Here is a 13,867-nt window from a genome sequence, read left to right on the forward strand (position 1 = left end):
ATGCAATAATTACCTTCCATTATTTAAATACTATGTACAGTGTTAGTAGTCACAGGTTATCCTGGATCATAATCCCTTCAAGAAGGACAACTGTACTCAATGCTTACATGCATTGTCTGCATAGGGCCTGGGTTCCAAGCATTTGAATCATTGATCTCACAATGGCCCACCTTCAATTATAACACAGAACATATCAGATTAGAAGTTCTAAATCATTTTCTCAGGCCATATAACTATGAAGTGAGAGGGGCTTTACACCAGGATAGCTGCTCAGGGTGTTAAATGCTATTGCCCTTGACCACTGGACTTCCATCAGATGAAGGAGGGTCACTAGGTATAATATGTCCAAAGTATGGGAAGTGTGTTTATAACTTGATTCTTGTGCACCAGCTGATCACATTCACAGATCAAATGGCTGCACTCAGAATGAAGATTAGAAGAATATGCCACAGAGCAGAGCCTGGACTATTTATTTGACAAAAAATTATGATCCAAGTAATGTTTTTTTATTGTTTGCTGTTGAGACGTTATAGCTCTGATGCATAACATTTTGAATGACAGTTAGCCAATATAAACTCTGTCCCTCATGGTTGTCTGACTAAGTTATTTAAGAATCTGTACCAGGCTCTGAAAGACTTCTAATGAGACAGCTATATCAGGCTCCTATCACCATGCCAGAGCCTGACATATACAGAGGTGTATGCTCACAGCTAACCATTGAACTGGTCATGGGGTTCCCAATGGAGAAGTTAGAGAGAAGACTGAAGAAGCTGAAATAGTTTCTGGCCCCATGAGGAGAGCAACAATACCAACCAACCAGAGCTCCCAGAGTCTAAACCACCAGCCTGGGAGCACATAGGGAGGGACCCATGGCTCCAGCTGTATGTGTAGGGGAGGATGGCCTTGTCGGGCATGGTGGGAGAGGAGGTCTTTGGTCCCGTGAAGTCTGGATGCCCCAATGTATGAGAATATGAAAGTAGGGAGGTGGGAGTGGGTGGGTGGGACACATCTTCATAGAAGCAGGAGGAGTGGGATCAGATAGGGAGTTTCTGGGTGGAGGGGGAATGGTGAAAAGGGCTAACATCTGAAATGTAATTAAAATATCCAATTTTTAAAAATCTGCTACCAGATGAATGGGGGCCTTTCTCTTTCTCTTTCTCTTTCTCTTTCCCTTCCTATTTCTCTTCCTCCTCTTTTTGAGACAATGTGTAGCAATGTACCCGAAGTTGTGCTTGAAGCTCCAACAATGATTACTTCTCTGCACCTCAAGAGTTTGTATAGAAGGAATGGACTTCAGTGCAGTGTTTCACATACTGTTGTGTGTCCAGGAGGGTGTTTGTTAGTGTTTGAACCCACGGTGTCCTGCTCATATTCTCTTCCCATGAACTACATATTTAGCACTCACACTTTAATTCTTTATATAAAGCTGTAGTGGAGTAAATAAAAGCCATCTCCATTCATTGCAAGAGACATTATTTTGTTAAAAGCAAGCCCTGAGCATGAAGTCTACATATTTTCCATGGTGGATTGTAGGGTAAAAACACAATAGCTGACCTCAAGCAACCTCAGTGTATATATAGAGTTCCACAACTTTGCCACTCCTATGCATGCCAATGGACAACTATTAGAACCACACTGTTTCTCATTGAATACTATCAGTATATACACAGATATATGTGCACTCTCTGGAATCCTTACATCTTTGCTAATGAAACACGGAACAGGCAAGCAAGAAATGGGCAGAAAAATCATAATTACATTTGATTCACTAAAAGCCTGCTAGAGCACCACAGATTAATTTCCTTAACTAAAATCCTGAAAAAAAAACATGCTAAGTATAGACAAACAAAATTCCATTATCCACATGTTACACATCTATCATTATAGGGATCATAATACCATCTTTGGAGAAAAAATGGACTATCTCAGTGCAACTTAAAAGCAAAATCCTCTATAACTTCTTGGAATATTTTTGGACAGTCACATTTTCTGATATGACGCACATTCAGAGTAAAAGCTGACCATGTAGAGGAGTCTTAAATGGCAGATCAAGACCCAAGTAGCTTCATTTAATAGGAATCTATTGTATTTGCTGTTCTGTAAGTTTATTGTATCTGGCTAGACAGTTCACTGTAGGTTTTGGAAGTTTCTTTATATGATTTTATTAAAAATATTTTCTATTTCTTTAGTGCCACTTTTCTAAGTCATCATTTAAATATATGGATGCTTACTGGCGTCTCAAAGCTCTCAAAATTTCCATTCATATTTTACTTCCTTTTTACATTTCCTGAATGAATTCTGCAGTTCCCATACCTATTCTTCTAGTACTGATACCATTTGCTATGTGATCCATTCTGTTAATGAGGCTTTCCACTAATCTTTTAATATGTCCTTTTGAGTTTTTTATTTCGAGCATTTGATTTTTATTCATCAGTTCTAGCTCTTCATTGATTTCAGCTTTTATATTTTCTGTTTAATTCCTCATTACATTCAGCTTTGTTTTTGTATGTCTAAAGTCCATTCATATCATCTTGTTTAAAAGTAGTTATAATTTGTGCTTTAAATTCTTTATCTCTAAATTTTTCTAAATTATCCTTATGTGAAATTATAAATATTAAAAACTATAGTTATTTTTCATTTTTAATTATTCATTCATTCATTCATTCATTCAATATCCTAATCACTGTGTTCCACTCCATTCTCCCCTTCACATAGTCCCTGCCACAATTATGCAATCACCTTCTCCTCTGAGAGGGTGGGAGCCCCTGGATATCCCCCTACTCTGGCATATCAAGTCTCTGTATCCACTCCCACTGAGGACAGACAAGGAAGCCCAGTTAGGGGAACGGACGCCACAGTCAGGCTACAGCTTTAGGGAAAGCCCCTACTCCTGTTGTTGGAGAAGCCACATGAAAAATGAGTTGCACATATGCTATATATGTGCCAAGGGCCTCAATTCAGCATGTATGCTCTTTGGTTAATTGCTCAGTCTCTGATAGTCCCCAAGGGTCTAGGTTAGTTTGCTTTGTTGGTCTTCCTGTGGAAATCCTGCTTCAGGGGCCTCAATTGATTTCCCAATTCTTCCATAACAATCCCCAAGCTCTGTCCATTGTTTAGTGATTGGTCTCTATATCTGTTTCAGTCAAATGTTGGGTGGAGTTTCTCAAAGGACAGGTATGTTAGGATTCTGTCTGCAAACATAACAGACTACCATTAATAGTGTCAAAGATTGATGCTTGCTCATAGGATGGGTTTCATGTTGGGCTGGTTATTGGTTAGCCATTCCCTCAGTCTCTGATCCATCTTAGTCCCTTCATTTCTTTTAGACAGGACAAATTTTTGGTCAAAAGTTATATTTTGATGGAATCTCAATGTAGTTGCTGTCCTAATCCCTCCACTGTGTGTCCTACCTGGCTGCAGGAGGTAGACTCTTCAAGTACCATATCTCCAGTGCTATGCATCTCTGTTGAAGTCACCCACATTGACTCCTGGGAGCCTCCCCTTGTAGGTCTCTGGATTGTCCTAGAAATGACCCCCCACCCGCCACCTCTGCAAGCTTCACATTTCCATTCATTCTCATGGCCCTCAGGGCCCCTTCTTCTGTCACTCTCCATGATGGATCTTGATTTCCATTCCCCTCCCCATTACATTTCCTACCCAGTTCCCTCCCTCCTTCTTCCTCCTATGACTATTTTTACTTCCCCTTTTAACTGAGATTCAAGAATCTTCACTTGGACATTCTTTCTTATTTAGCTTTGTTGTGTCTCTGGACTGTATCATGGGTAATCCATACTTAATGGTTAATATCCACTTATAAGTATGTACATGTCATGCATGTCCTTTTATGTCTGGGTGACCTCACTCAGGATGATATTCTCAAGTTCCATCCATTTGCCTGAAAAAGTCATGATGTCCTTGTTTGTATAGCTGAATAGTATTCTATTGTGGAAATGAACCACATTTTTCATATTCATTCTTCAACTGAAGGACATCTGAGTTATTGCATATTTCTATTTGGTTATTCATATGGTATGAACATAATGGAACACAAGTCCTTGTGGTATCATGGAGTGTATTTTGGGTATATGACCAGGAGCATTATAGCTGGTCTTCAAGTAAAACTACTTCCAATTTTCTGAGAAAGGTCACATTGATTTCTAAAGTAGTAGTACAAGTTTGCATTCACTCCAGCAATGGAGGAGTGTTTCCTATTCTTCACATCCTTGCCAGCATGGGCTGTCACTTGAGTGTTTCATCTTAGCCCATTCTGCTATGTGTAAGATGGAATCTCAGGGTAGTTTCCATTTGCATTGCTCTGATGGCTAAATACATTGAATATTTCTTTAAGCACTTCTCAGCCACTGAAGAGTCCCCTATTGTGAACTCTCTGTTTTGCTCTGAATCTCTTTTTAAATTGGGTTAATTTATTTGTTAGTGTCTAACTTATTAAGTTCTTTATAAATTTTGGATATTAGGCTTCTGTCAAATGGAAAGTTAGTAAAGATATTTTCCCAATTTGTAGGCTGCCTTTTTGTCCTACTAACAGTGTTCTTTGCCTTGCAAAAGCTCCATTTAATTTGATTATTGCTTGGTTTGTTACTGGTTGGTGTATATTGCCTTTTTATATTTAAGTATTCAACTTGTATCCCTGATCTTTCAAAGAATTTTAACATGAAGGGGTCTTGGATTTTCAAAGATTTTGCAGCATTTAATTAGATGATCATGTGATTTTTTTCTTTCAGTTTCTTCATATGGAATATTATGTTGATGCATTTTCTTTTTTTATTGGATATTATATTTACATTTCAGATTTTATCCCCTTACCCCATTCCCCCTACCACACAGAAACCCCTATATATCCCCACTCCTCCTGCTTCTAAGAGGATGTGCTCCCACCTACTCCCCCATTCCCACCTACCCACCCTCAAATTCCCCCCGATGCAGTGTTCAGCCTTCATGGGACCAAGGATCTCCTCTCCCACCTATGCCTGACAAGGCCATCCTCTCCTACGTATACAGCTGGAGTCATGGGTCCATCCCTATGTGTTTGCAGGCTGGTGGTTTAGACTCTGGGAGCTCTGGTTGGTTGGTATTGTTGCTCTTCTCATGGGGCCACCAACCCTTCCAGCTCCTTCAGTCTTTTCTCTAACTCCTCCATTGGGAACCCCTTGATCAGATCAATGGTTGGCAGTGAGCATTTGCCTCTGAATGTGTCAGAATTTGGCAGAACTCTAAAGAGACACCTATATCAGGCGCTTGTCAGCATGCACTTCCTGACATCCACATCACCTTTGGTGACTGCACATGGGATGGATACCCAGGTGGAATGGTCTCCAGACAGCCCTTCCTTCAGTTTCTGTCCCACACTTTGTCTCCGTATTTGCTCCCTTGAGTATTTTGTTACTCCTTCTAAGAAGGACCGAAGCACCCACACTTGGTCTTCCTTCTTCATGAGCTTCATGTGGTCTGTGAGTTGAATCTTGGATATTTTAAACTTTTGGGCTAATATCCACTTATCAGTGAGTAAATATCATGTGTGTTCTTTTGTGACTTGGTTAGCTCACTCAGGATGATATTTTCTAATTCTATCCATTTGACTGAGAATTTCATAAATTCATTGTATTTAATAGCTGAGTAGTACTCCATTGTGTAAATGTACCACATTTTCTGTATCTATTCCTCTGCTGAAGGACATATGGGTTCTTTCCAGCTTCTGGCTATTATAAATAAGGCTGCTATAAACATAGTGGAGCATATGTCCTTGTTATATGTTGGAGGAGTCAAGTTGCCAGTGTGTGCTCTCTCCAGTTTCTTTTTGTAGGCACTTAGAGCTATGAGTTTTCCTCTTATTACTGCCTTCATGGAGTCCCACAAGTTTTGGTATAATGTGTCCTTATTTTCATTAAATTCTAAAAAGTCTTTAATTTCTCTCTTTATTTCTTTCTTGACCAAGTCATCATTGAGTAGAGCATTGTTCAGTTTCCACATGAATGTGGGCTTTCCAGTGTTTTTTTCATATTAAAGACCAGCCTTAGTCCGTGGTGATCTGATATGGTGCAAGGGATTATTTCAATCTTTTTTTATCTGTTGAGGCCTTTTTTGACCAATTATATGGTCTATTTTGAAGAAGGTACCACGAGGTACTAAGAAAAAGGTATATTCTTTTGTTTTAGGATGAAATGTTTTATTGATATCAGTTAAATCCATTTGGTTCATAACTTCTGTTAATTTCATTGTGTCTTGGTTTCGTTTCTGTTTCCATGATCTGTCCATAGCTGAGAGTGGGGTGTTGAAATCTCCCACTATTATTGTGTGAGGTGCAATGTGTGCTTTAAGCTTTAGTAAAGTTTCTCTTATTTATGTGGGTGCCCTTGCATTTGAGACATAGATGTTCAGAATTGAGAGTTCATCTTGGTAGATTTTTCCTTTGATGAGTATGAAGTGTCCTTCCTTATCTTTTTTGATAATTTTTGGTTGAAAGTTTATTTTATTTGATAGTAGAATTGCTACTCCAGCTTGTTTCTTGGGACCATTTTCTTGGAAGATTGTTTTCCATCCTTTTACTCTGAGGTAAGTGTTTGTCTTTTTCACGGAGATGAGTTTCCTCTATGCATCAAAATTCTGGGTCCCTGTTTATGTATCCAGTCTGATAGTCTATATCTTTTTATTGAGTCCATTGATATTAGGAGATATTAAGGAAAATGATGGCTGCTTCCTATTATTTTTGTTGTTAGAGGTAGAATTATGTTTGTGTAACTATCTTCTTTTGGGATTGTTGGAAGATTACTTCCTTGTTTTTTCTAGGTTGTAGTTTCCCTCCTTGTGTTGGAGTTTTCCACCAATTATCCTTTGAAGTGATGGATTTGTGGGAAGTTATTGTGTAAATTTGGATTTGTCATGGAATATCTTGGTTTCTCCATCAATAATGATTGAAAGTTTTGCTGGGTATAGTAGTCTGGGCTGGCATTTGTGTTCTCTTAGGGCCTGTATGATATCACTCCAGGATATTCTGGCTTTTATAGCCTCTGGTGAGAAGTCTGGTGTAATTCTTATAGGTCTGCCTTTATATGTTACTTTACCTTTTTCCCTTCCTGATTTTAGTATTTTTTCTTTGTTTTGTACATTTGATGTTTTGATTATTATGTGACAGGAGGTATTTCTTTTCTGGTCTAGTCTATTTGGAGTTCTGTAGGCTTCTTGTATATTCATGGACATCTCTTTCTTTAGGTTAGGAACATTTTCTTCTATAATTTTGTTGAAGATATTTACTGGCCCTTTACGTTGGGAATCTTCACCCTCATCTATACATATTATCCTTAGGTTTGGCCTTCTCATTGTGTCCTGGATTTCCTGGAGATTTTAGGTTAGGAGCTTTTTTCATTTTGAGTTTTCTTTGACAGTTATGTCAATGTTTTCCATGGTATCTTCTGCACATGAGATTCTCTCTTCTATCTCTTGTATTCTGTTGGTGATGATTGCGTCTATGACTCCTGATTTCTTTCTTAGGTTTTCTATCTCCAGGGTAGTCTCCCTTTGAGATTTTTTTTTTTATTGTTTCTACTTCCATTTTTAGATCCTGGATGGTTTTTTTTTTTTAATTTTTTCACATGTTTGGTTGTGTTTTCCTGCAATTCCTTAAGGGGTTTTTGTGTTTCCTCTACAATGGTTTCTACCTGTTTACCTGTTTTCTCCTGTACTTCTTTAAGGGAGTTATTTATGTCCTTTTAAAGTCCTCTATCATTATCATGAGAAGTAATTTTAATTCTGAATCCTGCTTTTCTGGTGTGATGGGGTGTCCAGGGATTGCTATGGTGGAAGAACTGGGTTCTGATGATTCCAAGTAACTTTGTTTTCTGATGCTTACATTCTTGTGCTTGCCTTTCACCATCGGGTTAACTCTGGTGCTACCTGCACTCACTGTCTCTGACTGGTGCCTGTCTTTCCAGTTATCTTGCTTGTGTCAGAACTCCTCAGGGTCCAGATATCTCTCTGTGATCCTGTGATTCTGTGATCCTGTGATCCTGTGATCCTGTGATCCTGTGATCCTGTGATCCTGTGATCCTGAGCTCCAGCTGCTCTGAGTGCAGTGGCTCCTCTAGGATGTCTCAGGATTTGGTGTCTTCATGGGAGCAGACCAGCTAGGTGTCCATTACTCTGGGTGCAGTGACTCCTCTAGTATGTCTCAGGATATTGTGTCTTCAGGGGAGCACACCAGCTAGGTGTCTGCCCCAGCCACAAGGACCAAGTGAGGGGTGAAAGGAGAGTGGTATTCTGCAGGAGTGGGGTTTGAGTGCCTGGTGGGTCCTGAGTGACCCCTGCTCCCAGTTGTAGCTCCGGGGTGTAGGGTAGTGGGTGAGTGTTCTTACCTGCTACTCTGTGTGCAGTGGCTCCTCTAGGATATCCCTGGGGTATGGTGTCTTCACAGGAGCAGACCACCTAGTTGTCTGCCCCAGCCACAAGGCAGATGCATTTTCATATATTGAACAATCCCTATATCCCTGAGATGAAGCTTATTTGATTTGGATGAACGAAGTCTTTCTTGTGTTCTTGGATTCAATTTGTGAATATTTTAATGAGTATTTTTACATAGATGTTCATAAAGTAAATTGGCCTAAAAATTATCTTTCTTATTTTGAGTGTTTGTGTAGTTTAGGTATGAGTGTGCCTGTGGCCTCATAGAATGAGTTCAGTGGTGTTCCTTCTGTTCTTACTGTAGAATTGTTTGAGTGTTTGAGGAGAATTGGTATTAGCTCTTTTTCAAAAGTCTGGAAGAATTCTCTACTAAAATCATCTGTCCCTGAACTTTTGTTTTTGGTTGAGAGACATTGTTGTTGTTGTTGTTGTTGTTGTTGTTGTTGTTGTTGCCGTTGCAACAGGATTGCAGAGTTATGGTCCAAAAAAATGTAGCTCACAGGAGCAGGTGCAGTTTGCAAGTGTTGTGAGTGCTTTGGGGATACAAGAGGGCCAGACATTGGAGGGGAGACGTCTTACCTTGTAGTACCTGATGGCAGTAGTCCTCCTATAATGCACACATGGCAGTAGGCTGGGAAATGGTGTGCACCAGGAACAGGGTGGTGTTTACACTGCTGGGCTTGCCAGAAGGGGATCCTACAGACAGAAAATTAGAAATGAGGGGGTATCTCACTTTGTAGTCCCTATTGGCAGCAGGCTTCTGGGGATGCAGGTAGAGCTATGGGCCTTAAATGGAGCATACAAAAGACAGGTAGGATGTCAAAGTTGCTGGGCTTGGGAGAAGCAGATAGGGAAGGCAGCTTGCAGGGAATTGTAGTACAGGGGTCTCACCCAGTTGACCCTGGCATCAGCAGGCAGGCCTCCTGGAATGTAGACTGATCTGTGTGATTGGAAATGTAGTGCACAACAAAACGAAGTGTTTTCAGTAAAATAAAAATACAAAAATGAAAACAAACAAGCTCTATGATTCTAAAATTCTATGTAATAAAATTCGAAGTGTGTAGTCTTAAAAAATGAAAGGCCACAGTATATCACAGCTTCTTCAAATGTGATTCAAGATGCCAAGACTCACCTCAAACTGGCAATCAAATTTGGCAGTATATCCATGTGATTCTGAATATAGAGTCATGAAGGATACATTAATGAAAGTGGTGTGGAATTTTTCACTGTTAAGAATAGGTTTAGGTTTTGAGATTAGACATGTGAATGGGGTGTTGGTCCATGAATATCCTGTCTCAAGCAAGTAGGTAATATAACAAAAAGTTGTTTTATTATGCAGAGAGTCATCAAACAATATTCATAATCATTCTTCATGATGGTTATAAGCTTATGCCCCCAAGGCTGCTTACCTCTGTGATCTATCTTAGCTGAAATCAGAATACTGAGAGAGACTCTCCAGCTTCAGAGCAGATCAAGGTAGCATCTCTTCAGATGTGCAGAGTAGAGCATTGCTCTTGATCTTTGCTTATATACTGCCTAGTAGGTGCTGTGAAGCTTTAGGACTGTGACTGGTTATCATGAGTGAGTGATGTCATTTGGTTCTGGTTATCAGGTGCAGACTTGGGTATAGTGAGGATTCTGATGAAGGTATTTTTATATGTATAAAAGGCATTTTTACTATGTTCATTACATGCCATGTCAGGCTATGCAAGGCTAGAGTCAAGTAAACCCTCGATTATGTTGGGATTCCAAAATGTTGGACATGCCAGAGCCATGAGATATCATCTAAGTGGATCTTCAAATGAAGAGTGAAACCAGCCTAGGGAAAAGAAGTATTTTGTAGACATATAAGATAGAATTGTGGTGCTATCTAAGCATTCTGATATAGGACTACAGGATTTGAAGTTTGTCCACTGGTTGTTGGTCTTAACTTACTCCAGTATTTCTTCATTCTGCCCCATTCTTCCCTTTGGTAATGGTAATGCTTATTCTGTGCAATTGATTGCTGGAAATACACAATGGTTTTTTGCTTTTAACTTTACAGTTAAGACATTGCTTTGATTCACAGAAAAAACTTTGAGATTTTAAATGAATTTGAAACTAAAAGACTATGGAATCTTCTAAAGTTGGATTAAACTCATCTTGCATTGTGATAAGGTTATAATCCCAATCCTATAGGGAACAAGAGTGTAATGTGGTGGTTTGAATAAAAATGGAACCCATAGGCTCATATGTTTAACCACTTGGTTCCTACTTGGTGAAACTGTTCTGCAAGGATTAGGAAGCATGACCTTGTACAGGGAGGTGTGTCATTGAGGGTGAGCTTTGAAGTTTAAAAAGATTAGCACAGTTCCCTGTGTCTTTCTATGCCTAGTGGTTGTCTCCCAATATAGGACCTCTCAGGTATCATTCCAGCACCATGCCTGCTTACCTGCTGCTTTGCTCCCCACCAATATGCTCATAAATTCAAAATATCTGAACTGTAAGTACCAAATACATACTTTATTTTAAAAGTTACTTTGGTCATAATTTCTTGTCATACAACAGAAAAGTAACCAACACATCCTACAAAGAGAGTATTGTTTATAGGTCAGAAAGGTTCTAGGAAGCTATAATTGAGTCCCTTGGTGTCCAGAATATATAGAAGACACACCACTAAAGGAAATAAGATGAGATAAAATGACTAAGTATCACTTATATCTGGAGTTGGGGAATTTAGATATACAATGGGGGGAAGAACTCTCATGGAGCTGGACCACTTGTCAAGTGAAAAGATCAACACTGTTGAATGAAGGATTTCCCTGTGAATGTATATGTGTATATTCAATTACATTCATATATATATATATGCATACACTCACACATGGACACACACACACACACACACAAACACTCATGATTGCCAACCATTAAACTATCTAGGGAAGAAAATAGTCCTCTCATGATTCTCAAGAAATTTTCAGTTTTACATGGGAAATACTACTCACTGCCCAATAGGAAGCCTTACTCTCTTTAAAGACTTCAGAGGTCTGCTTCCTCATTGTTTAGAACCGTGCTTCCCAAAGGAAATTGCTCTCTCTGCATCCTAGAGACAGCATTATAATTTTGTCTATTGAGTCAGATCTAAAAAGCACTGTGTTACTCTGTTACAACCAAAACTCTATATATCAGAGGGCATAGAATAAGGTGGGCAACTGTCACAAAGAGAAAAACACCTACCTCAACAGAGGTCTAATACTCAAAATAACATTAAACTTTGCAAAAGGTGGCTCTAGGCTAGACAGAGGGAAACAACCAGATGTTTGCATCTCTGGGGAATCCAAGTTCTTAGAAAATTTCTCAGAGTCTTATAGTAGAGTAAAGCCAACTCTCCAAACCTTTGGTCATCTTGTTCACAGATCCTCAGCTCTATAATCAGGTACCCTAGCTATGGGTTCAAGATCAAGCAGCTAGCCATCTTCTGCAGTATAGGTCATTGCTCAGCTGGGAGAATACCCAACTGACGTCTGCTAAAATGACAGATTGTACAGGTTTCTAATCTGGAGAAAAAGGAAATACACACACACACACACACACACACACAGACACACACATGGGGAGAGCAAGAGCGAGAGCGAGAGCGAGAGCGAGAGAGAGAGAGAGAGAGAGAGAGAGAGAGAGAGAGAGAGAGATCACTGCATCCAGACATCTACCTATAAGGCTGACTTGCAATATGGGCATTTTATTCCAAACATCTCCTTGGGATTGCTAATCATCATATAACAGATCTGTCACAATATCTGCCCTGTCCTGAACCTACAACTCCAACTTATCCACACATGGTTCCTCAGGATATTTTATGTCTTGTCTCTAAAAGACAAGTTTAACTGATAAGCAAAGCAAGGAAGGCACTGTGGTACTATTGAAGTTGATCGATGAACACCTACATAAATTAAGACACATTAGTCTTCCTGGATCCTACCAGAATACCAGAAAACCTGTATCTCTACATAATTTGGACCCTTGTCACTATAATCCTTTTATTCTCTAACTTTTGGAGACTTTTACCTTAGAGTCTAAGGTGAAACATAAGTTCTCTTCATCATGTTTTCTCTTGTAGACATGGAATAATTATGCAAGGGAGAATTTTAGTGGAGGAGGTAGGTAAATGAATGAATGAATAGGTTTCTCATTAGCTTATATGTACTGCTATTTTACAAATGTGCCTGGGGAATTACCATATGTGCTTTGGAAACATTTTCACCTACCATTTGGAAGCTTTCCTCTTCATAACTACTGAGACTCAAGAAACACAATTCTTCATTCCTGAGGACTTCTATGCTACTCAGAGGAAGAATACTTCTGAACCTGCATCATGGAAACAGCCCCAGCATTCCTTTCCCATTCTTATACTACCTCAAGAAATTTAACTGGTCTAGAACATCACAAAACTCCTGGATCCTGACTCCCCATAGACATACCATGCCTGATGGATCTTTCTGCTCTATTCTGCTTTAGAGGTAGTTCCAATCCTATCCATGAGTAGCTCAGAAAAGTACAGGCATCAGCAAGGTTATTCTGCTTAAAGACATCATTTTACCAAAATACCAACATCATGATGCTACCTACAGACTTTGTTAGATTGGCCTGCCACAGCCCATGTGGTTTACAGCCTATAATCTGAGCAACCTAGCCATAGGCACAAACACCTACTCACTGACAATACTGGATGCCTATCCTCAGGAAATCAAGCACTAATTACTACATCTGCCTACACAGACTCTGGTTGGGAGTCTCGAAAATGCTTCTAGCACTAACCAAACCTCCTCCCGTGTGAACATAGGACTATCTTTAGACTCCTTCTATGCATGTGGTATGTTGCTGCTATGGCTTCTGTACTCTATGAGTCCTTACTTCCTTTCCAGGATGATACACAGAATCTATGACCCTTCCTCTGTTCACCAACTGAATTTCAGCCACTTTCATGTGCTTAATTTAGCCCTTGTCCTACCATTCATCAACTTCTGATCAAAAGCAGCGCAGTAACAGGGTTTCCTTGACAAGAGAAAAGTGGGTGGAAGGCCTTTTCTAAAAGAAAGCCTAGATATTTTGCAGGAACCTTGAGCAATATAGACAAGTAAATAGGTGCCCCTCTATAAATAATCTATACATTGGTCAGCTCTTACAGTGTGTTTGGTATTGGAGCCGTAGAGAGTGAAACATGACTGCTGCTATTGCCTCTCCTCTTTGGGGCACTCCTCCATCCACATATAATTGTCCCTCTATTGAAGCAGGATTAGAAAGTCTTGGGCTTCTCTCTGGCCCCTTTGTGGAATGGTCCTTGGTCTAGGGGTAATCCACCCCATCAAGGACTTGCAACTGTTATAAAATGGTCAACAATGAAATAGAACCTGTACAAAGGGAGCCTAGGGGAGAATTTGGAGGGGGAAGGAAACCTAGGAGCTTATAAGTAGTC

General features: G+C 39.7%; 1 protein-coding gene across 1 annotated transcript in view; it reads right to left on the reverse strand.

Annotated features, from left to right (window-relative positions):
- LOC117694026 (claudin-34-like) overlaps positions 1-13,867 on the reverse strand; it is a 572,054-nt gene that overhangs the window by 19,312 nt on the left and 538,875 nt on the right. Inside the window, exon 5 of the mRNA XM_034484749.2 lies at positions 8,992-9,108. Within this exon, the coding sequence (XP_034340640.2) occupies positions 8,992-9,108 (117 nt within the window). The remainder of the gene's footprint in view (positions 1-8,991; positions 9,109-13,867) is intronic.

This window comes from Arvicanthis niloticus, chromosome X (assembly GCF_011762505.2).
Source record: "Arvicanthis niloticus isolate mArvNil1 chromosome X, mArvNil1.pat.X, whole genome shotgun sequence".
Lineage (NCBI taxonomy): Eukaryota > Metazoa > Chordata > Mammalia > Rodentia > Muridae > Arvicanthis > Arvicanthis niloticus.